This window comes from Typopeltis vanoorti, chromosome 19 (genome assembly GCF_054136105.1).
Source record: "Typopeltis vanoorti isolate ZY-2024b chromosome 19, IOZ_Tvanoo_1.0, whole genome shotgun sequence".
NCBI lineage: Eukaryota > Metazoa > Arthropoda > Arachnida > Uropygi > Thelyphonidae > Typopeltis > Typopeltis vanoorti.
Window position 1 is genome coordinate 103,692,681 of NC_143567.1, and position 26,008 is coordinate 103,718,688.

The 26,008-nt window shown below is 37.5% G+C and overlaps 1 protein-coding gene across 1 annotated transcript; it reads right to left on the reverse strand.

The window, feature by feature from the left end:
* Positions 1–326: 326 nt before the first annotated feature.
* LOC150096410 (aly/REF export factor 2-like) lies at positions 327–22,557 on the reverse strand. The gene is made up of 2 exons (XM_090409056.1): positions 22,249–22,557; positions 327–1,212 (listed from the first exon to the last, which is right to left on the reverse strand). The coding sequence occupies exons 1-2, from the start codon at positions 22,555–22,557 to the stop codon at positions 499–501; spliced, it is 1,023 nt and encodes a 340-aa protein (XP_090265182.1). The 3' UTR covers positions 327–498.
* Positions 22,558–26,008: the final 3,451 nt, after the last annotated feature.

Consider the following 26,008-nt stretch of genomic DNA (forward strand, 5'->3'; position numbering starts at 1 on the left):
GGAGCATTGCTAGAATAAATGTATTAGTCTTAAGGGAGATTATGTTGGAAAAAAAAATTGAAATTATAACTTCGTTTTTTAATTGTTAGACCTAGAACTTTTCAAAGCACCCTCGTATGTCCGCTCAATCTCAGAAATCTCATACAAAATACCTGATGTAAAAATTATCCTTCTACCATCTATATTTCTTTTATTAATAATAATAATAATAATATTTTTTTAGTGATTTCAACAGTTAAACATTTTATTTGTACAAAACCATTCACTCAACACACACATATATAAAAACATTTACTTTTTTAAGACAAAAACTACAAGGAAATAAGATGAGATGATGAAGTTAATGATATCTGCAGAACAGGGTATGGTGGACAATGCAGATGAAATGGCCGTGTTGCTACATAACAGAAACTTCTCTTCTGACTGGCTCTTCGTGTGCTCCCGCCCACATCAATATATCAAAAGTAGGTGAAACACTTTTTGAAGTTATTTAGCTAATCAACAAAGCTCATTCTCCTCACTCCATCTTATTAACATTGCATCCAATTCAGCATCAAGTTCTTCAGCTGTTGGCAGTTTTCTAGTTTGTCCCCCGCGGCCTCTTGCACCTCTACCTCGACCTCTTCCAAAACCTCCACGCTGAGTACCAGTGCTTCCCCTTCCTCGACCAGAACTGTTTATAGAAGATGTAATAACTTCAATCTGCATCGGCCGCCCATCTAATGGAACTCCGTTGTACTGTTTCATTGCTTTCATAGCATCTGCCCTTCGCTCAAAAATGACATTAGCTGTTCCCATAGATCTCCCTGATCTGTCATAATGGATGGCAGCTTTCCTTAATGGCCAAAATTCAGCAAATAATTCCTTAATATCATTATCTGACACCTCAAAATCCAAATTTGAAACCTGAAGTTTTGTTACACCACCTGTGATTATACCTCTTTGGCCAACCCCACCGTCAAAGAGATCATGTTGCCACCTGTCTGGAAGTTCTCTAGGCCTCGTATAAGGTACAGGCCTTGAGCGTCCTCTCGTCAGTCGGCTTCGAATAGAACCTCCACCACGTGAACGACCCCTTGTTCCGCGAGTAACATTACCTCGTCCCCTAACACCACCTTGAGCACCCCTGCCTCCTCTAGGAACACGAAATTGCCTTTTACTCATCTTAATAATGTCATCTAACGATATATCAATTTTCTCCGTCAACCAAAACTAGAATACACTACAACAAACTGCGCACACAACTAACAAATAAGCACAATAATAATAATAATAATAATAATAATAATAATAATAATAATAATAATAATAATAATAATAATAATAATAAAGTTTCTAATGCGGGTGCATCTTCCTTTTGTATAAGCACCAAACCAACAAAATATTTTGGTGTTTATGACTTCAGTTTTCGTTCAGAAATGACGAGATGTGTGAATAAAACTCAGAAGTGTCTCGTTCACATGATTCAAGTACTAACTGAACTTCGCGATGAAGAATGACAACAGAAAGAATTTGATAGAATTTTATGGCTAAATTGTCAAGGACGCTTTGTCCTCAATGACCGTTTTTGTTGCGAAACCCCAACACATACATTTGTGGTGTCAGCTGCAGATAAACAACTACCAATCGTACCTGCCTCTTGGATGATAAGGAAAGTTACTTATGGCCCACTTATCAAATGGAGCGTGAAGTCAATTCCTGAATTATGAACAAGTCGCTGATGGGAATAGCATCAACAGTGGGCTACTGGAGTAAAATGTATCTTTTTTTTTTTATTTACACATTGACTAACAATACATAAATTTGCGGTGGTCACCTTCGATATGAATTGCGCATGACTTTGTTGTGTTCTAACTTTTGAAAATGTTATAAAATATGCATTACATCTCAACAACTTATTTCATATTTCAGGAGTCAAAAAAAAAAATTGTAAAAGTGTCACTGTGGATCATGCCATTGCTTTGTTATAATTGGAGCAGATTTTTAAGATATCTGTGGTTTTCTATACCTCCCATGCAAACTCGTATAAGAGAGGAAAGATATTCTGCAATCTTTTCATTTATACTGTATCTTGAAGATATTTCGTTTTCATTTAAACCTAATTTTTCTTCCAGTATTATTGGATATCATTGTTATGCTCTTTCTCGCAGATATTTTGTTTTCAGCCTTTGTTTTAACTTCAAAATTGCATCGATAATTATTTTTGTCATTTAATTTAATTTGTTGCTGAATCGTTTTCAAACAGAAACAAATTATTTTGAATTGATGTTTTCTGATTAAGAGGGAGGATCAAAAAATAAAGTAGTATGTTTCCTTGATTATATTACATTATGTGCAGTGGTGTGCAATGAAATTTCTCTGCATATTAAACGAAAAAAATTATTGCCATTTGGACACTAAAAGATTTAAAAACAAATCACGCCATTGAGCAAAGAAGATTATGATTGGATGGGGGGGGGGGGTAGTGACTGGCTGTTCTGTCCTGATCTTGCACAGTGATTTTCATATCTTTAGACCATTGAAGAAGCAGTTTGCTGGCGATTTATAATGAACAGCACTGAAACTGTCGTGGAACTGAGAGTTAAAAAAAAAATCCGGAATCATACTCCAGAGTCTAAATGTGGAACCGAACTCCATACTGCTGAGACAAAACAGCAATAGCCTTGCTCTATTGCTAAAAACATCGGAGATTGTGTGTGTGCGTGTGTGTGTGTGTGTGCGTGCGTGTGTGTGCACGTGTGTCTGCGTGTGTGCGGTGTACACACGCAGACACACGCAGCAAATTACTACGTAGCAACAAATGCATTAAGATAACTTGTATAGAAACAATTGCCGTTCTTAGGTGAAGATACAGTGGCTTATACTGCATAACAAATTCATTACAAAAAATAATAAAAAAATACAGTAAGAAGCAACAAACATTCAGGTACCATTGACGCCTTGCATGACTGTCAGTTGGTATTTCTATTTCGGCAATTAATATCAATGCACAGTGTAAATATACGTATATTTGTACATTTTGGAATGTTTGATATATTCGAAAAACGAAGTATTTCTGTTGGAGTATACTGTATATGATTGGTCGATTACATTATAATACTCGTAAATCCGTTTCCTCAGAGCACAAATATAAAATATTCAGAAGATGTAGTAATTATAACAGATAACAAATACAGTCTTCAATACTAGCTTGCAAAATTACAAGAAACCTGCAGAGAATATAAACTGATTATTGATTCAGAGAGAGAAACAGAGAGAGAATGAAAATCGGAAGACACCTGGAAGATATAGAGATATCATTTAATCAGGAAATCATAGAATAAGTTAATAGATTTAACTACCTGGGAGCATATTTTGACTTCAAATTTAAATGACACAACAACAATAAAACACACTCTCCATAACACGGTTCGGTCAAATATGAATAAATTTTAAAAATTTGGAAAAACAAAATTCCCACAACTCTAAACATAAAATTATATCCAAGTATACCCAAATAGGCCTAAGTTCGATTCTCGTCGCGACGGGAGGAATCTTTATGTGGAATTTTTCAATCGAAGGTGAGTTAGCCGATCTCATATACGGAGGTAGCAGGGTTTTTTCTCCCGGAAACGCGGGTTTTTCATCCCGCATACAAACAAATCGGCCCTTCAGAACACACGCAATTTACACACAAAAAATACTAGTTGTGGTGGTGGGAGGTAGGTGGCGTTGATGGAGATGATTGGTAGTGGAGGTTCGGTGTAGTGGTAGAGACGTTTGTATAGTAGGTGTCCTCCCGCGATGAGTCTTCGGACTCCTTGGAGGTGTGAGGAATAATAATAATAGTATACTACCAATGTAATACCAAGTATAATACTCTGCTCTCTACGAAGCAGAAATACCAGAAACTTAAGAATAAATAAATAAATAATAAAAAAGCAAAGAATAATCAGTTTTGTGTACCTAAATAGTATATAGGCCTCTCTTTGGCTCAACTCTCCCAAGTATATCTTCCACCACTTTGTAACGAGTCTTGTATTTGTGTCCATTCTTCCTTCTACATGACCATCAGCCCATCTACTGTTGTTGAGCGCATACTCACACCTGCACCCGTCGTTTCAGTTTGTTCCAAAGATGTTTTTTAAATTAAGACTGAGAGTCTTTGTAAGCCAGTTTTTCACATAATTTTCCTGAAACATGTCGCAACAGCGGTTACAGGAATTTGCGTTCATTCTCGTGTTAAAAGAGACATTAGGATCTGTTCTGTAAAACTACAACAATTCAGAAATCATTGCAACATACCAGGGTCATCAAAAGTCAGGAAACATACCAGGAGAATCAACTCTATGATATGCGTGGCTTAAGGGGTTTTTCAGGTGTTTTGCCACACCCACAGTCAATGGCAGAATAACACAGCGTGATTTACCATCCTGTACCCAAGATTTGCAATACTCGGCACGCCAGTTACGATGTTCTTTACACTGCTGTTTTATAGTTCACGTTCTGACATAGTCTATTGGTTAAAAAAAATGCAAGAAAAAAAAAAAAAACGTCTGGTGTTAATTTTATTTCGTGTCATTACATGTTTCTCTAATGTCAAAAATAGCTGATATTCCAGCTTGCTGTTCAAAAATGCAGTATTAATTTATTATTATGTAACACCTCCAGGGAGTCAAAAGACTCATCGAGGGTGTGCCAATAGCATCGAACGATTTTCCCCTTCCAACTGCTAACCGCGCTCAAACTAGGTGCTCTACCAATCGACCAACCTTTAGTTCTTTCTCATTACTTTTTTTTTTGTAATTATTTACCTTTTTTTTTTTTACTTCATTTCAAATTAAAATGTTTACCATCTTCTGAATGTGCTCATTACTGACGTAATATATGCAATGTCTCTATGACGCGTGCGGTGTGTGTAACTATAAAAATTTATCTCTTTTAATATGAACTTGATTATATTATTAGCTAGTGAATAAGTCTATTTTCTATTCAAAAACCAAACATTATGAGAACATCGACGACAGCTAATTATCTGTTATAATTTGTCACTGACACCAGAGGATTAAGTAGTTATCGGCAATTTGCACGTATTTTGGATGTTAAAATTACACTTCAGCAGGACTAAAGAACATTGCAAAGTTATACCAGTTAAATATCTACTAATTGACGATCACAACGCTCACCGCACAATCACCATTATCAAATGTCGGCGAATAATGAACGTCCGAGTGCTACTGGCGAATACAAATCATGTGACATTAGTATAGCAACAGCGCCACTAAGTGTGCGGTTAATTGGTCAACTAACGTAAAGTCAATTTTCGTTCGCAATTTACGTGCAAGTATGATGCAGGAATAAATAAAATTCTCCAGAGTTCAGTAGCCGATTTATTCCATGATAATCTATTAAAGGATTTCAAATAACAGTTTGATTATACCTTTCTTTTTTGTTGATGTAATTCGCAGTATGCTTTGCGTTTTTCATTTGCCTATCTTCTTGATGAATATTTATTTATAAAAATATAATTCTCTGGATAATTGAAATAACTCTACACTAGAGGCAGTCGAGGTACCTGACACAAACATGTGGTATCATTTAGAATGGGAAGTTTATTATTATTGCTGTTGTTTATGTTGTTGTCAAACTTCTCTTCTATCACTTTTTATAAGGTTAATAATAATAGCAATAATAAATTTTTAAATAATAATAATAATAATAATAATAATAATAATAATAATAATAATAATAATAATAATAATAATAATAATAATAATAATAATAATAATAATTTCACTAAAACCACAATATACAAGATAATTAAATTTAAGCAACAACAAATAACATACATGGAATCGAGTATTAAATTAATACTTACCGTAATTAAAATTAAAATATAAATTAATGAATTAACTAAAATTAGAGTTCAGAATAAATAAACTCCATGAAGGCACCGTTATAATAATAATAATAATACATCGAATCAACGAAGTGACCCCCATGTGGCCAACAAAAAACAGCATTACTTGGAACAATCCATATTTTACGACGCCACCTGATGGACTATTCTTAGATTCTTGGGTAGAATCTGAATTGTTTGTATCACCAGTCAAATTGTTGTTTAAATGATATCTTGTTTTGACTGTGTATCGATTATGTGAATAAAATAATAATAATAATATATTGTTTATGTATATTGCCTAATAAAATCAATGTCCGTTGGGTTGAGTTTTTTTTTTTTAATTATTATATCAATATGCATTGCTTATTTTGCTTAGAATATGGGCATTTCTTACATAGACACTTTTGAATTTGTTTCTTGTTTTGTAATTTATTCAGCTGAACTGTTATAGTTTGCATACTTTTCTAGGGTTTCTTTGAATATCAAGGAGAAGAAAGTTGCCAAAGGAGTTTCTTAGGGCGCCATTACTGTTTATTCTTTTGTGTCAATGATACTGATGGACTGTAAGGAAATACGAGTATTTAGTTATTTGTCGATTATGTTAAACTGGGAATTACTACTGAATATAGTGCTGATGTAGTGGCTCTTCAAGATGATCTGACCAAGCTGAAGAAAGTGGGGATAGTAGCTAAGTGTAAAGTTTTGGATTTTGGGATGAGGAAATAGAAGGCTACATACTTTTTGTGGAACTATATTGGAAGAAGTAGAGGAGGCACGGGATCTTGGGGTCGTAATGAACAGAAATTTCATATTCAAGGGACATATTGCAAATGTGGTAAAGACAGCTCAGAGGATTGCTGCAGTACTAATAAGTACATTATTGATCAGGCTGAGATAAAGTATTGGTGGTTCCACTGAACAAGTGGAAAGGACAAGGATTAGAGACTATCAATGTAAGTTTTCTAATGGGTATGTGAGCGAGAAGTATTTCTTTCTTTATTTGTTTATTTTAACTTGAAGAGTGGTAGGTGAGTGGAGTGCATTATATAAATATGTTATGAATGCTGTGGGAACAAGTTTAAGGTTCGATATCAGAAATATGTTGCAAGAAGATAGACTTCTCTGATGAACCTGTGGACTCTTTGGGAGTTTATCTTTATTATATTAAACAAATGATTATGTCAGCAAATTATTATGAATGCAAACTCCATAAAAACCTTCTCTCTCGGTGAGTCTTTGACTCCAGGAGAATGATAATAAAAAAAACAGCAACAATAAAAATAATAACGTAACATACTAGCGTTCGAATGTTTAGATTGTGCACCTGTCACGAAGTGGTATACAGGGTGATCGAAATTAAGGTATTCCTGTTTATGGCCTTGTGGAGCGTCATCTAGTAATCCGAATGCTGCGAAATTTTGCAGGAATGAATTCTGCATCATGTGAAAGCTATATCTCAGAGAAAAAAAAAGTAGTTCCACAATCGCCATCAGGGCCGCTGTATGATGAAGGAATGTAAATGTAGTAATTTTTCTGTGGGTGTAGGAAGGTGAAATGAGACATAAGCATAAATAAAACATTTTTATTCACTTCCGTTATGCATTCACAGGCTGTATTGTTTAATGTGTTGCACTTCCCAGTATGCCACAAACTGCATTTTTTGCACAGTGTGTTCAACGACAGCATGCAGCTGGTCGCCACTGATGTTAATCATATGCTGCATTATGCTGTTATTCAGCGCTGGCAAATTATCAGGATAATCCCGATAAACCCTTTCTTTGAGAAATCTTCAGAGCTAGAAGTCACAGGTGTCAGGTGAACAAGGCTGCCATGCAAGAAAACGAACGGCTGATCACTCTGGTTTCCGTGAAATGTTCTCGAAGAATCTCCTCTACAGGTCGATCAATGTGTGTGCAGGAGTCCCATCCTGCATGAAAATGACCGAATTTATGCACAGGCACTTCTGTAGCTGTGGCAGAACAGAATTGTTTATCATATCGCGATACATCTCGACGCAGCTGAGCAGGTCACAGGACCCGACTGGCGAATGTTATCGAAGAAGGATGGTCCAATGATAAACGAAGCTGTGAACCGCACGAGGCAATAACTTTGGGTGAATGCAAAGGAATTTGTTGGATTGCATGCGGGTTACAGGTGAGCAAGCCTCGTCTCTCCACACATTCATCCATGGTCAAGAAGCGTCTAGCTCCACTCGAGCATGGAATGTTAAAGCGAATGTCAGTCGACTTTCTAAGTCCTGCATGCACAACTCCTGTGCTAAAGTAATCTTGAATGGGTAGAAATGCGGAATCTTCCGTAGAATTTTCCAGACAGTTGTGTAAATCACATCCATGTGTCTTGATACCGCACGTGCATTGTAGGAATCAACACTGTTATTCATGGCCTGCTTTACAATGGCAGGAGCAACTTCATTCACTTGTTGTGAGCTGATTGGTTTGCGACCTCTGCCAAGTCTAACTCCCAACGATTCAGTTTCTTCAGAACGACTAATTATTCTTGGCAGGGCACAAGGAGATAGTGGACCTCATCGACATTTGTTAAGGCGATGAAATTCGCAGAGTGCTGCAACAGCATTGCAATTGTTTAGCTAGTACAGCTTCATGAGCAAAGGACGTTGGGAAAGGTAGTGTAATGAAGGGAAAAATACCGTGTCAATCCTTTTAAACCCTCCTGGCACCTCCTGGCACCTGCAGATTCCATTCATTTAGTGTTTACATCTCCCCTGGTAGCGAATTTTCGAACTACTTTTTTTTTTCTCAGATATAGCTTTCGCATGACGCACGATGCATTCCTGCAAAGTTTCGCAGCATTTGGATCTTTAGATGGCGCCCCACAAAGCCTTAAACAGGGATATTTTAATTTCGATTACCCTGTATATTATGTAATGAATTATCGGCTTAATTTTACAAAATACTGACATTTCCCACTACGAAGCATATGTAATTGATCAGCTAAAACGTAAGGTTTTTTTAACTGGTAAAAATCACGATTATTTAATGACAACTTCACGATAACACACAAAAACAGAATTCTTTTTCGTCGAAAATCTTAAACACATTCCATAGATTCAGAGTTCGAGTATCCAGGAAAGATAGTCGACTAATTTCATCATCGTATAGTCTTCATATTCTTCTTCTTCTTCTTCTTCTTCTTCGTCTTCTTATTATTATTATTATTATTATTATTATTATTATTATTATTATTATTATTATTATTATCAGGGGTGAATGCTTGTGTTGAAATTCACGCTTGCCCTTGTTATCATTCAGGGATTGAAGTCTGATTAGCGGAATAATGAATTGCTGACCATTTAAAACTATATACAGGTAACCCTCGTATAACGTGGTACTTATACAACGCGGTTTCGATAAAAGACGGTCTACAAACTAGTAACCCTTTATCTTTTCATATATTTTTCAACGCACGACTTAAAAATCAAATTTTATCTCCGTTAAATTTGCGTCTGCCCGCCTCGCTTATGTAGTTATAAGTAGCGAATTTATATTAGGGGAAATACTCCTTAGCACGCATGTACGTCAATTGTTTATCATGTAAAGTGTTTATTGTTGAAAATTGTCTTCGTTTTCTGCCAGGAAAGCGCATTAAAAATCATAAGTGTGTTAATCTCAAGCTGAGCGCTTTATTTTTTGGTGAGTTACATACATTATGTAATGTTTTTTTTTTTTTTTATGTAAAAAAAATATTTTTATAGTAATGGCCATTTAGAGCGCTTTTGCGATATGGGTGAAAACCAAATTAGTGAATTAATTGATGGGGAAACAGATTTAAATGAGGAGGAACTGGTACAATTAATAGATGACGTCAAACCAAATGGCGGGGAAAGTTTTGCCGAAGATTCTGATTGTGATGAATCCGTTAAAGAATTCAGTTTAAAGAAATTAGCAGAAGGATTAGACTTGGCAGGAAAGTTATTTTATGGATAATGATCTCCCAATGGAACGCTCCGGAAAATTCACGAGACAATTGGATATTTGTTTAGCTCCGTATTATGAACTTAATAAAAAAAATGGCAGCATAGTGGTAAGCAAGATCTTATTACTGACTTCTTGATATTTAAACCAGCCGAAGTATGCAATGAGAATTATCCAAATGATGTCCAAGAGATGTCAAGTGATGACGACGTCCGGCCACTCGTAAATAAAGACCATCTACGGAATGTTAGTTTTGAAGAGAGTGATGAAGATTAAAATATGCACTTTATTTTATTTTGCCTAAAACATTTATGTATTATGTGCAATGAAGTTTACTTACAATTTATATATATTTTTTATAATTTCATACTATATATTTCTTTCGTAGTTTATGTTTTCTTAACTTACATGAATTACCTGAATTAAATAAAAATATTTTTTGTTGGATATATCATTGTTTATATAATCTTAAAAAAAACGATTTCGGAACCTAACCCTACTTTTTCCATGTGATCTGAGTCTCGCATAACGCGATTTATATAACGCGGCATTTTTGTGGAACCTAACATCCGCGTTATACGAGGGTTACCTGTATTTAGAAATTTATGTACATTTAATTGTACAAATATAACATTTATTTTACAAATGATATTCTATCTTTTTCAGTTTAGCTACTTGAATACAAATTCTACCCTACGATTCTTCTTTATGAACTGGTCAATAACATCTTCATCAAAAGTTGGTTGTAACTTAATTTTCCCAAGCAACACGCACACTTGTAAAGGCTGGCTGAAGCTCACTGGATAGAGCTACTTTGACTGCGTATGACTTTGTGTTTAAGACAACGTGAAGGGAGCGGAAATGGTTATGAGCGCGCATGAAATCACAGTGGTGCAGCGATGACCTGGAAGCTCCTACAACCGAGCAAGCCAGGGTAGCTTTGACAAGACGAGCAAACATCGGCCTTCGATACTCAACGCAAAGCTCAATTATTGCCGCGCAAGCTTAAGAAGTCTTCTGTCTACAAAAATAAAAGCCTAAATGGAATGCTTATAAATGCATGCATTTATTAACAATTAAATATTACTTCTTTCTCAATTAATGAGCTTGCGCAGCAAGCATAGCAAGCATGGGGAATTCGCCACTGATTATTATTACATGACAACTCAAAGGAGTCCAAAGACTCATCGAGGGAGGGCATCTATCCTACAACTCTCCGTCTTCAACCACTCAATCGACTAACTACTACGAATCCCTCTAGCGGGATTCGCCGCTAGAGGGATTCGTAGTGTGTAGTGTTCGTGAAAGCTCTTGATAAGTTTTATTTTCAGTTATCGTTGATAAATTTACTTGAATATTACGTAGTTTTGTTTGCCTTGAGTATCTTAGTGCGTCTGTTTGTGTGTTTCTTTTTATAAGTTGATAAAATACGTTATGAGTAAGTAAGGCTCCGTACGAAGGAAAATGGCGGCCAGTAATGATGGTTCGTCATCTTTATTGAAGATCGGTAATATAAAGGAGACGATTCAGTGTACTATCTGCGAAATGTACGCTTTACGGAGTGCGGTCAGATGATAATAAAGGAGTGAATGTGTGTAGAAAATGTAGGGAGAATGAGGAATTGAAGAGTATTTCGGATCGTGAGTGTGATATTTTTGTCAAACTTCCGAATGAAGAAAATAGGGATATGACAAGAAACGGCGAGGTTGTACCAGAGAATTGTGAGAGTGTGAATGTAGAAAGTGTGAATGATAGTATTAATTCAGAGCATATTAATGGTTTTACAGAGAATAAAAAAAGATGAGATAGATGCAATGAGTGATATCACGTTCTTGAGTGGTGCGATACAAATGGCAAAACAGCAGCTAGATCGTATGAGCAAAAGTCGACTGAATGAATCAACCAATAATAAAAAGTATGACAGGAAAAATAGGCGTATGAGTGTGAACATGAACAAAATGAAGGATAGAGTGCTGTATGGAGACTCGTTAATACGAGGTGTGTTAGTAGAGGATTTGACAAAATCGTACCAACCTGGTGCGACCATAAAGGATGTAACTGAGCCTATAAGAGAGCAAAAGGAAAGGGTGAAAGAAATGATTGTTGTGGCAAGTACGAATGATTTGAAAGGAGATAAAATGGAAATGATAGAAGACCTGAATGAATCGTTTGAGGTAGCAAAAGAAAAGAGTGAGAGAGTTAGAATGATTAGTCTTTTGCCACGGTATGACAGTGAAATGTTTAAAAGGAGGGCCATAATTGCGAATGACTTTATGCGTGGGTTATGTATGACGAGTGGTGTGGAATTTGTGGACGTGTGGAGTGAGTTCGATGGGCGAAATGATCTATATAAGATGGATGGTTTGCATTTGAATGGTTACGGTGTAAGGAGACTTGAGAAAGTGTTGCTGAATGTAGTGGGTGTGCAAATTCAGGGAAACTAGATTTATTAGTGGGGGAGTAGATATACAGTCCTCAGGGAGGCAGTTGAATGTAAGAATGAATATAATATGCCCGAGGGAATAAGGACAACAAATCAGAATGGGATAGTTAATATAAGGCATCAAGGTAGGGTTGAGGCTAATGGGGATCTTAAATTCATGTACACTAATACTAGGCGTATTAGGAACAAGAAGGAAGAGTTTTTGGCCATGGTTGGCACTTCCAGACCACAGGTGATTGGTATTAGTGAATCATGGCTGACTGTAGATGATATAGCTAGTGGGATTGAATGTGATGGGTATAGTGTGTTCAGGAATGACAGGGAGAATAAAATGGGGGAGGAGTATTGTTGATGATAGCTGATGAGCTGCAGCCAAGGAGAATAGAAGTTGAATTGCAGGATAGAGAAAAGAGCACATTTGAGGCCATTTGGTGTGAGATTGTGGCTAGCAGAACTAAATATACAATTGGGTGCTGCTATAGACCAGGTGATGGAAAAGATAGTGGTGACAGTATGCACAATCAAATAGAAGAAATGAGTGGAAGGAGGGTATTATTATGGAAGATTTCAACTATGGTCGCATTGATTGGAGTGAGGAGAGGACACACGGGAGGAAGGAATTGGATTTTATGCGGTTATTAAGGGATAACTATCTGCGACAGCATGTAATGGAAAATACTAGGGGTCAGAGAGTGCTTGACCTAGTAATTACATCTGAGGATTTGGCTGTAACAAATATGACCACATTGCCACCAATTGGTAAGAGTGATCATAGGGTCTTGACTTGGGAGGTGGCTAAAGGTGTGGAATTTTCAATTAAGACAGGGTACATGTGGAATTATCGGGCTTGAAAGTATGACAAGCTTAGGAGTTTGATTGGTTCAGTGCCATGGCATGTACAACTGCAAGGACTAGAAGTTCATAGTGCATGGGAGGAGTTAAGAAGTGTTTGCATGAAGCAATGGCTGACTGTATACCTAGAGTCCGAATAATAAATCAAGTGGGGTTAAATGGATGAATAACACCATTAAGCTTGAGCTGCAAAAAAAGAAACAGCTATGGAGGAAATTTAAGGAGAAGGGTGACCGGCAGGCACATGAACGGTATAAAGCGCAGGCCAGAATGGTAACGAGTGTGGTAAAAAAAGCAAAAAAGGATTACGAAAGAACATTGGCCATGCAGGCTAAAGAGAATCCTAAACAGTTTTTTCGATATGTTGCAAGTAAAAGGAAAAATGTATATGGCAGATTGATTTTAAAGAATGCCGATGGTGGGGAGGTAACTGAACCAGTTGATATATTTGAGTTACTGAGCGAGCACTTTGCAAGAATATATCATCCGGTTGGTGACATTGCAGAAACGAGTGAACCAGTAGATTATACGGGAATTGTGGTGAATGAAGTGGAGGTGAGTAGTCTATTGCATAACCTTAATGTCAATACATCTTCTGTTGGATTGGATGGTATACCAGCTTGTGTCATAAGAGAAGCAGCTAAAGAATTGTCAGTACTCTTGACCATTTTGTTTAATTTGAGTCTCGAGTCTAGGTTAGTCCCGAGGGGGTGGAAAAAGGGGGAAATAGTTCCACTGCATAAAGGTGGTTCCAAGACTGCTGTTGTAAATTACCGACCGATTAACATATCAGGAATCATTGTCAAGGTCTTAGAGAAATTAGTCAAGAAAAGAATACAGGATTGGATAGATGAAAATGGGATATTGTATGGGGGACAACATGGTTTTGTGAAGGGTCGATCATGCCTCAGTAACTTGCTCGCATTTTATAACACAGTGACGGCTGAACTGAATATGGGTAATGGGTTTACAGTGATACTACTGGACCTTGCCAAGGCCTTTGACAGGATACCACATGGAACCCTAATCAGTAAACTGGAGCAGATGGGGATGGATATAGGGTTGGTGAGATGGATAGGAGGGTGGTTGAAGGAGAGATATCAGAGAGTGGTTTATTCAGGAGTAGAGTCTAAAAGGCGGCTTGTGACTAGTGATGTGCCGCATGGCTCTGTTCTTGGACCACTGCTTTTCAATTTGTTCATCAATGATATAGGAAAGGATCTGAGAGGAAGTGTTCACTTGTTTGCTGATGATGCAAAGTTGGGTAGAGCAATTGTGAGTGCACAGGATGTCAAAATTTTACAGGATGATTTGGATAGTTTCGAGGACTGGGCTAGGAAAAATAGATGTCAGTTTAATGTGGCAAAGTGTAAGGTTATGCACTTTGGGGTGAACGAATAGCAGCAGTATATCACATTGGTGGAACCGTACTCCAGGAGATTGATGAGGCCAGGGATTTGGGAGTGTTGGTGGATAGGGAGTTGAAGTTTAGGGGGCACATTGCAAAAGAAGTGGCTAAATCAGCTCATAAAATCACTTTGGCTTCTCAAAAATACTTTAACATGCAGAGACAAACAAGTTGTTGTTCCTCTGTATCGAGCCTTGATAAGACCCCATCTGGACTACTGTGCCCAATTATGGGCACCAGGGTTTCTTCGTGATGGGGTGGAAGTGGAGAGGATCCAGAGATGAGTGACCAAGATGATAACAGGTCTGTGGAATGAACCTTATGAGAATAGGTTGAAGATTTGTGGGTTGCAGAAATTGGTCGATAGGCGAAGGAGGGGTGATATGATTGAGACATTCAAATTACTGAAGGGTTTCTATAAGATTGATTCAGAAGATATTTTTGAAAATAGGACTAGTGGTGGGAGGACTAGGGGCCATGCATGGAAACTGGGCAAGAGTGTGGTTGACAAGGGTGTTAGAGCTAGGTTTTTTGCTTGGAGAGCGGTGAATGAGTGGAATAGGCTTCCAGAGTCTGTAGTGGGTGGTACGACTGTGAATGAGTTCAAGGCGAGGTATGATAGATACTGTGTGAATGTCGAATAGTTGTTCTTGACATGATGTTAGGGCCTCCCTCGATGAGTCTATCGACTCCTTGGAGTTTCCCGGAATAATAATAATAATAATAATAATAATAATAATAATAACTAACGAATCACAACTACACCAACATCATCATCTACATCAAAGCCATCTACTGCCCACCACCACCACTAGTATTTTCACAGACAATCACAAACATCCATACCCACAGCAGGATTCGAACCCTCAGCCTTTTGGCTGGAGAGCAGATATGCAAACCACTCGGCCAACCAGGCCGGCATTATTGACAGACACATCTCGCTAGGCGTAGTACCTCTTTGAAAGCATTAATTATGACTTCGAAGTAAAAATACAATATTGTGAGGTATAAAAGATAATATTGTTTTAACATATTTAGTGATACCTGAGATATGTGAATTTGGTCCATAGATCTCCGGTGTATTCAGTATAGTAGAGCTGCAACTTTGTAGTTTTCATCCCTTTATGTTACTTACGCCCTATTTTGGTTCTTCTGCATGTTCAAAAAGAGTGCAAATCTGGGATTATCAAGAGTTCAATTAATATTGCTACTATTACCACTGGAGTTTTATTTGCAGTTTCTTCTGAAAATAATGGTTTACAAAGAGAATGAATACTGAACACTACATTTGGTAATTCTCTACCCACAGTTTCAGTCGACATGGGTTAGAACTGTTCACCTACTAAAATTGAATCCAACTTCAAAGACCCTTTAGCTCTGTTGCATCTAGCGGGTGGAACGAAATTTTTAACTATTGGTTTACATGATCGTTGTCAACTACTATTTTTTTAATTAACTCTCAATTTCAGTGTCAACTCTCCTTTTTTCTTAAATAAATGAGTAAAAAAAATAATACGAATACTACAAGGAATAATGTGAAATCTATTGAGGGCAAGGAAATACAAACGCATGTATCACAAAATGAAGGAAAAGTAAGATAAAAAGCGAAGGTTACTAAAAACATTATTGAGGTAAAATAATAGAATGATTAAAAATCGAAATGGAGCCTGTGTAGCTCAGTGGAAGTGACGCTTGCATCCTCTGCGCTTGGCTCCATGAAGATTGACCTATAAGTTCGAGTCTAGTCGCCGACTGGGGGAATTTTGTTTAAACCTTTTTTCGACCAGTTCCCGAGTTAGTTGATCTCCGGCATGGGTAAGTGGGTTTTTTTCTCCCGTAAACTCGGGTTTTAAATCCTGTAAACTCAAGAAAATCGACAATAGACCCCACATTATTTCAGACAGTATCATATCCTGTTAGGGTTAGGTACCAAGAGATGGCAGCACTTGTTTGCAAGTCACTTCAGCGGTTGCTGCCTGTAATTAGTGGTAGACATGGGCCAGCTATCTCTGATTGGCTATCGCTGGAGATTGAACTGCCCACTCAATCTCAAAAAGCTAGATAGGGATAAAAGGCCTCGCCTACTCCCTGTAGGGGAATGAAAAGACGTTTCTTCTTATTATTATTATAACAACCGAAATAAAATACCATTAGTGACATCAAAGACAAACAATAATGGCATTTCTCTCCTCCTCTCTCTCTCTCTATATATATATGTGTGTAGAAAGCTTTATATCTTGGGTATATACTACGTTAAAGATACCAAGCAATTTTATAAGCTAGGTTTTAATCCTTTTTTCCCAAGTAAGCAAACAGACAAGTAAGTCAAGTTTACCCCTGCACGTAGTGAAAGTCTGAGACAACGCGTGGTAAAGGTGGAGTAAGATCCAATCACTTTCCTTAGTATTTGCTCCTAATGCAAAGCACATCCCCAGGATCCAGGCAAATACAAATAAATTGGTAATCACGTACGCATACCACTCACTGAATTAAAAACGTTTATTTAATACCATGTTAGACCTCTTTTAGCGAATGCTAATATCGATCCTCTTCAATTCCCTGCGCATATTTCAGTATGATTATTGGTTGGGAACAGCCTTCATTAAACGCTTTGGTAAATTGCTACACTGGAAGTTCAGTTTGTTGGTACAAGCGTTTTCAGAAGACGGCAATCTCGTGGGAAAAACCACATTGCTTGTGGTTTTTCCCACTGATTTAACAGCCGGGATATCTCGCCTACTGAGAAGGTGAGATATCCCAGTTGGCACCAATCATCTGGAATATCGAGGCTACAGCCAGATGGGCACCCAAAATAAGCCCTTTATAGAACTCCGAAACATCCTTTGTTTTAGAATTTTTTTTTACCTTGGATATAATATATGTTAATATGTTAAAGATACCAAGCTATTTTAAATATAAACCTGGTTTTTTTTACTCCATTTCCCAAGTAAGCAAACAGACAAGTCAGTCAAATTTGCACCTGCAAGTGTTGCAAATCTAGCTGACCCTGCACGTAGTGCAAGTCCAAGGCAACTCGTGATAAAGGTAGAATAAGCTCTGATCACTATTCTTAATATTTACCCTTAATGCAAAGCACATCTCCTGGAGGAGATGTATGATGCTATGTATTAAAGGCAAGGGGCCACCATTTAAATAGCTCGGTATCTTTAACATATTAACATATATTATACACCCAAGGTAAAAAAACTTTCTACACCTATCTCTCATCCTGAGATTTTTAATAAGGTCAAAGCACCTTATGGTAACTTGTCTTGGTAAAATATTTATAAGCTCTGTATTACTCGAAACTTAGAATTTCTTAGCCTGGCTCCCACTGATGAGATCTCAATAAAGGTCGAAACCGGTCGGGGTAGTGGCCCCTTGCCTTTAATGCATAGCATCATACATCTCCTCCAGGAGATGTGCTTTGCATTAAGGGTAAATACCAAGAATAGTGATCAGAGCTTAATTCTACCTTTACCACGAGTTGCCTTGACTTGCACTACGTGCAAGGTCAGCTAGACTTGCAACACTTGAAAAAAAAACCAGGTTTATATTTAAAATAGCTTGGTATCTTTAACATATTAACATCCTTTGTTTTACTCATTGTGATCAATGCCATTCACGATTTCTGACCAGTACCATTCATAATTAGTTGCCTAGAACGCGTGGTGATGCGTGACCAAGTATTTTGCATATACACTGCAGAAGCAGATAAATAAGCTTTCTATTTTTTTAAATTATGATTGAATACTTCTTGTGTAGCTCAGTTGAAGTGACATATGCATACCCAGTGCTAAGCTGCCCGAAATATAGCGACGTAAGTTGAATGCTAGTTGTTGAATTGAGGAGATTTTTCTGAGCCGTTTTACCGATTTAGTCGGTAAAACAGCACAGGTGTTTTTTTTTTCTTTTATTTTTCGAAACTTGGATTTTTCGTTCCTTAAACTCAAGAAAATCGATCTCCCAATCGACACTGTATCAGACAATAAATACAGTGTCAGCATAGGGACCATGAGATAGCAACTCTTGTCAACCGCATTTTTCCACCGGAGTCTTGTCTCTGATTGGCTACCGGGAGAGATTGAAACCTCCCCACCCTGTTCTAAAAGTTAAATAGGGCTAAAAACGGCTACAATCACCTGTAAGGAATAAAAGGCGATAGCGGATTTATTTACCATTTATACTTTCTGCTGCTTACGAGAATAAAAGTTAACATAAGTTTATAAGTTACATAATAAGATATATAAGTTCAAAATGATCCCTATTAGGTTCTAAGCATTTAGCAAGTCTCATGCACGCATACATAGAGAATTGATCTGATTTGTTCTCGAAGTTTCTTTCAGTTGCACTAGGCTTGTTAGCAAAGAAACAGACCTTTAAAAACCCACAGGTCTCAAGCAGAAGGGATAAAATCGGAATTGTGCGGAACCCACCCGAATAATAACCCAGGTTATTATCCAAACGAGAGGGAAAAAGTGATGCTAGGTCTTTCCAAAACATCACAAGCACATCCATATACCACTGCTTTGTTGGTGACATTCCTTCGATGCTCTTTCAAGAAGATAGTACCAATCATGAGGAAATGAATATCCACACAATGAGTTTTTAATGTAAAAGTTTACTCCAACTTCTTGAGGTCGTTATGATTCCTGGAAGACATCTTTAGAATTCCATTCTCCGCAGAGATCATGTCAAGCCTCTTCTCAGATCCAAAAAAAAAAAAAAATAAGAAAAGTTCGGTGTATTCTGAATTTGAGCAAGAAATCTGACAGCCATTGACTATCCTTTTGGTTTATCTTCATCAGAGGACATCTCCTTGGTGTCTGTGCGGTAAAGCGATTTCTGGAAATTACGAATAAGCTCCTTCTCGAGAGTTTCTCCAGCGATTTCAAAGTTGAATTTGCTTTTCTAACGTACAGTTTTAGGTTATATTCCAGAAATCCTCCTGCCATTTCAACGATTCTGTTATCTTTTCTTTCGGTCTTCCTTAGCCGATTGTGCAATCATAAGGTTTTGAAATAAGATTTAAGACAATTTCCATATTTCCTGAATTTATTCACCCAACATTTCCTTAGGTTTTTAGTAGGTATTTTAGTGGTAGGTTTTTTTTTTAAACTTCAGAACTCCACATAAAATAGGTCTTTTAAAGTCCTAAACGAAGCATGCAGAAGTAATTTTTGACACAGAAAATGCAATGTTCTAGTTTCCATTAGGTTTTGATGCGCACTTTGGGGTTGGTTCTAGTGTATCCAAGGGCATGATATGAAATTAAGAAAATAAATATTTATTTGAAAATATTGTAAATCGGATCTGTTTTTTGAGTCAGTAACTCAGTTTCGTGATAATATGGGTAGGGCTTAATTCTTCTATGGCAGCAAAATAATGACGAGATAAGAAGGAAAATCAACTATATGGGCGCAACACAAGTAAACAGCATCACTAAAATGCACTTCTTGGAAAGAAATCAATGGACACCATAGTGTGAAGAATAAACAGCCATGGAGCCCACTTAATAAGATGTAGGACCTCGTGTCGTTGCGTTGACTGCAACAAGCCTACGGGGATACTCTCCACAAGTGTACGGTAGCGATCAATAGAAATGTTAGACAATTTTTCCAGTAGGGCATGTAATAAGGTCCTGGACTGTTGTGGGGCTGATGTCCCTTGACCTCATCTGGCGCTCCAGTTCATCAACACAAGATGTTCAACAGAACTGAGATCAGGGCTCTGTGGACCAATTATTGTGGTGAAATTCATGTCCACAAACCACGTAGTTACAGCAGCAGTCTTATGATATGGTGCACTGTTTTGCTGAAAGAGACAATAGTTGAATAAAAACGCCTCAAAATAGGAAGCAGTGTATTGTCCAGAATACTCAGATACCTCTGGGAGCTTAGTGATCATGGCATCACAGAGATCCGAGGCCAAATCAGGAAAAACAGGACCATACCATCACACCGCCATCTCTGAATTTCATAGTTCGGATTATGCACTCGTTCAAAGGTCATTCGCCCACATCTGTCCAGCTTTCAAACTCTTGTCAGTTCCCTTCTCGCAGCCATTTCACCCAGACACAGTTGCACTGACTTGGGAGCACCATATTCCTCTAATTTATATCCTACAAACCCGTTACATTGCACGTTTCCCATGTCCGTTGACTTCTTTTCAAGCAGTGTATGGAACATGTTAGAAAAACAGATCCGAGAGCAAAATCCTCTTCCGTCAAATCTGAGCCAGTTAAAGGACTGTCTGGTGAATGCCTGGTATTGTAGACGTAGATGCCATTCAACGCCTTTTGGAATCTATGCCAAAGCCCATATGTGCTGTAATTCGAGCTAAAAGGACAAACACTATATTAAATAAAAGTTTCTAATTCAGTGGGGGTAGGTGTGTATGTATTGATTATAAAGTTCTAATGACATCTGCTGTGCGTAATTTTTTTTCTGGTCTTTTCTATATAGAGTTGGTTAGATTAGCTTTGTTACCCCCGATGATATAAGACCTACGACTTACGAAACTTCAGTTATATTGCTCGATTTATTAAACAGTTATATGTAATGAAACTTATGGTCTGTATTGCCTCAGTGTCTTCAATGCCAATCCCACAAAATCCCTTTAATAATTTATCCACTTCCATTTTTTCTCTTTTCCCCCACCTGTTGGCTACTTTTTGAAGTTCACAGCCCAATCTATTCTGATAGGGAGCAATCCATACGTAGACCTGCAATAATCGTTGACACTCTCCTCTGGATTCTCTCCACTTCGTCACGTAATTATAATGACATATCTACAGACGGTAGTCCAGATGTGGCCTTATTGTCGTCTTATAAAGGAAAACGATAACTTCTCTATTCCTTCTTTTTAATGGGTTCTTCGACAGCCATGAAATCTGATGTGCTGTTTTGGCCGCATTAGCAATATGTCATCTAAACTTCTAAATCCCGCTGTCCACAATCACCTTCTAGATGTCTGATCTCGTCAGTTTTCTGCAGTTCAGCTCCATCAATATGGTACACAAATTGTGATCTGGTCTTCTCAAAGTGAATCACCTTACACTTGGCCATATCAAACTGACACCATTTACCTCCATTTACCTTTGCACATAGTGCTAGTTTTTGCCATCGTGCAGATCTTCTTTACATCAGCTTCATTGACTATCGGTCCTCCTAGTTTAGCATCACTAGGAAACAACTTAATATTTTCTGTCAGATCATTTGCAACATCAATGATGAACAAACTAAACAAAGGACCAAGCACTGAGCCCTGTGATGCACCAGGAGTCGCGTGCCTTCTCCTGGACTCAACTCTCCACATATAAACCACTTTGATATCTCACCATCAGCCACCCTCTAATCCTCATCATCACATTCATATCTATAACAATTTACTCCGATTTATGCAACAGAGTTCTATGTGGAATCTTGTCAAATGCCTTTGCAAAGTCTAGCAATATCACTGAGTAGCCATTTCCCTTATCTAACTCCATTGTTATGGGGAATCATATTCCTAATTACCTAATCGTGAATTCTGTCCTTCGCCAGTTTTTCCAATGCCTTGACCACCACTCCTGAGCTGCTTGTTGTCCTATAATTTGCTATTCTGTCTTCGAGCTTCCTTTATGCAATGGGATTATTTGGCTTTTGCAATCCATTGGCGCCTACGCAGTAGTTAGTTATTCATATGTGACGTCATATGATCACTTCTGTACCTCCTTACGAGTGAAGTTTTCTGCTAAAAGAAGTGGTAGGGTCCCAGATGATCCTTCCACAGAATTAGTAGGACAATCACAAACACCCATGCCCCTGGTGAGAATGAAACCGGTAGGCACTCTAACCACTCGGTCAACAGGGCTAGTGCCTTCCCCGTACTCAGGCTTAAACAGCTTGGTAAGAGAAGCTGATAATTCCCTTGCCCATTCTAATAATATGGCATCTAATTCAATGGCTGTGTTTGCATTGAGGTATTTCAATATTTTAAGCACCTCCATTTCTTCAACCTCAATTCTCCCATTAGTCATTGTAATATCCGATATTGGGTGTTAGTGGACAGGGAGTCAAAATTCAAAGGACACATTGCAAAAATAGTTAAAGCAGCTCATAGGATTACCTGGTTATTGAAGAACATCCTGACAAGCAGGTTATTATATATGATGTCTTATAATTTGCCATCTAATATATCAACCATCTGATGTCATATAAGGCCATCATCTAATATATCAGATGGTGGCCTTATTTTATTTTTGGCCACCATCTGATCATCTGCGTTTCTTGGCAATGAACAAGAAGTGAAGAGAATTTGTAGGCGAGCAGCCAAGATGGTGGTAAATATGTATAGAATGCTCCTTGAGGTTGAAGATTTTTGGGTTACAAAAATTAGTTTATACACAGAAAAGGGGTAATATGACATTCTCTGAATACCCTGAATTTTCTTGACATCCATTAAAATCTTGGTGATGCTGGGAGCACTAATCCAATATTAGCCTGACTAGTCTTATACAAGGTATCAATACCTTCTTACTAGGTCAAGCTTCCTTTAATTGATCCCACAATCTACTGAACTTGAATAGTTATTTTACCAATATGATTCCTGAACAAGTAAAAAATTTCGGCTACTAGTGAACATGGCAAAGTAAATATGGAAATAGACAACAGAATTGGCAAAGCTGGTGTGGTAGGAAGGGCAAGTGAATATTTATATGGAATAAAAGAAAAATTAGTCAAAACACCAAACTAGATATCTACAAGACAGTGTTCAAAGCAATTTTAACTTATGGATCTAAGTGCTGATTTTGAAATAAAATGATTAAAGAATATCAGAATTCTGGGAAAGGATTAGGGGAGACAACAGATAATCAATGGAAGAATCATAATAAAGATGAGTATATTAGGAAAGAACTTATCATTCAGAAATGTGTTAACAAAACAAGTGTTCTTTACGAGGATGGCAGGAAAAAGACCAAGATCGAGGTGGGTTGATGAAGTAAAAAGTGCCTTCGAAGACAAAAATATAACATCTGATAATATTGGAGTCTTGACAGATAACATATTAATTTGGAGGAAAGTTTTATTATTATTAATATCTGACCTCTATGGAGCCAGAGATTCAATGTGGAAGGTGCACACTTTCACACACAAAGCTCATCCAACCATGCCTTAAACTGATTCAATGTGCCTACATTCATAACACACTCAATGCTTCTACTCACCAACCACTCTCAAACAGCCTGCTCCTCATTCCTTTGCTCTCATCTTCTGTATAGTTCCAAGGGCTGGCCTCTCGTTCTATCCTCCCATAACATTCTATGAAAAATGTCTTCCGTGTTAAACCTGATAATAACCTCTGACAAAACTTATTTGTCAATCATATCCACCTATTCGTATTCACAAGGCTTTGCAAATTACATTCTTTCAATGTCTTCATATTCCAAAAACCTATTATCACCTTTTGAATCATCTCTGGACCCTTTCTAACATATCCTCATCTCCATGAAAACCTGGTGACCAAATCTGTGCACAATAATCCATATGCGGCCTGATACAATGAAATCACAGCCTCTTTATTTCTGCACATCAAGGTCCTCTGCATTATTGACATTATCTGATGTGACAAGTTGTGCAACGTGTCGCCTGAATTTCAGGTCTTTGTTTACCACTACTTCCAAATCTCTCATCTCTACCTCCTTTAATGTTTCTCAACCAAGTGTATACTTTTCATCCCATCACTGCTTACCAAATTTCAAAACTTTTCACTTTGCAACATGAACTGATATTTCAACTTACCTGCCCATTCATAAAATCTATTCAACTCCACCTGTAAGGCCATAACATCTGCTTGACTCTGCATTATTCTCCCAATTTTGCATCATCCGCAAACAGTTGCATATCACCCATTCCAATATCATTAATATACAAATTAAACAACGAGCACCCAATAGAAACCCTTGCAGCACATCACTATTGACTTTCCTCTTTTGGAACAGTGCATTCCCATATACGACTTTCTGATACCTATTTGACATCTAGTCAGTCATCCAACTCACTAGTCTGTTATCCAGTCTCATTTATTTTAACTTACTTAAGAGCTTGTCATGTGGCAATCTATCAATAGCTTTTGTAAAATCTAAGTATACCATTGTATATGCATCTCTCTTGTCCAATATATTTGTCACCTATTATAGCACATAAGATGGTTAACCATTATCTTCCTTTAACAAACCCATGCTGACAATCGCAGAGAATACTGCTGTCTTCAATCCATTTCTGTATCCTATAATTTCTCTACCACAAATCCAGATATATACAACTTGTAGCCAGAGCTTTATCACCACCTTCATGCAGTGGAACAATTTTATCTTCTTTCAACTCTCTTGGGATGTGGGATTCCCTGAACATCCCCTTGGGATCACCACATCCCAACTCTCTTGGGATGTGGTGATATGTCAAGTTGTCAACATGAAGTTAGTAATGACATAGCTTTTTTCATATAGTGCTATCAGAATATCCTGTACACCCATCCCCCCTGAGGGTACATCAGGAATTGAATGATGATTCCATCCACCTATTCATTGGGCATTAACAACGTTAAGTATCTCAGTGTCATATGGTCACTGAGATACTTGATGTGCCATGCCAGTCCTCATGTGGTTCTGTTGTATGCTTTTCTGGAGGCTTCAACTCTCTGAAGATCAGTCACTCCAGACACCATTCATACCAAAAATGTAGTATATAGAGAAGCAGAATCCAGAAGGCATGACTATTAGCTCTGAACTGATTTACACAAACTGACAAGCGGGCATGGATAAAAGGGTAGCTGATGGACTGATACCAAAAATTATAGTATATGGAGGAGCAGAATCCAAAAGACAGGTGACTAGTGGTGTGCCACAGGGATCTGTGCTTGAACTTCTGTTAAATTTGTAGATGAATGATACAGGAAATAATTTGAAGGGATCATTGGCATAGCTGGAGCTGTTGTCGCCTGGGGCGATCCCAGAGTTTGCCGCCCCTCTCAATACACACCAAAATTACTACATAAAGTCAAAACGTCGTCTAGGGAAATAAATTAAAACACTATGTGTATTTTTGAAGTAAAACTTTAAATTCAACATTCTAAAATGTTATTTTTCTTGCTTTTCTGTTAGCAAAATTATCGATGACATTGGCGAGATCTATTTCATGGTAATGTAGGTAATTCTTAATCAATTTTAATTTAGAAAAACTCCTCTCACAACTAGCAACACTTACAGCAATTGTGAGGAAAATTCGTAGTAGTATTACAATATTTGGAACTGAGTTCTCGAGACTGTATTTTAGAATTAACCCTTTCTGCCCTAGTGATTCCAATTGGAATCACTGTCTTGGCTTTCGTAGCCCATATTACGTGGCGAATGATTACAACTGGTATCGTACGTCGTAGTTCCATTTCTTTAATAATAATAACAGGTATGTATCATACGTATAAATCTTACC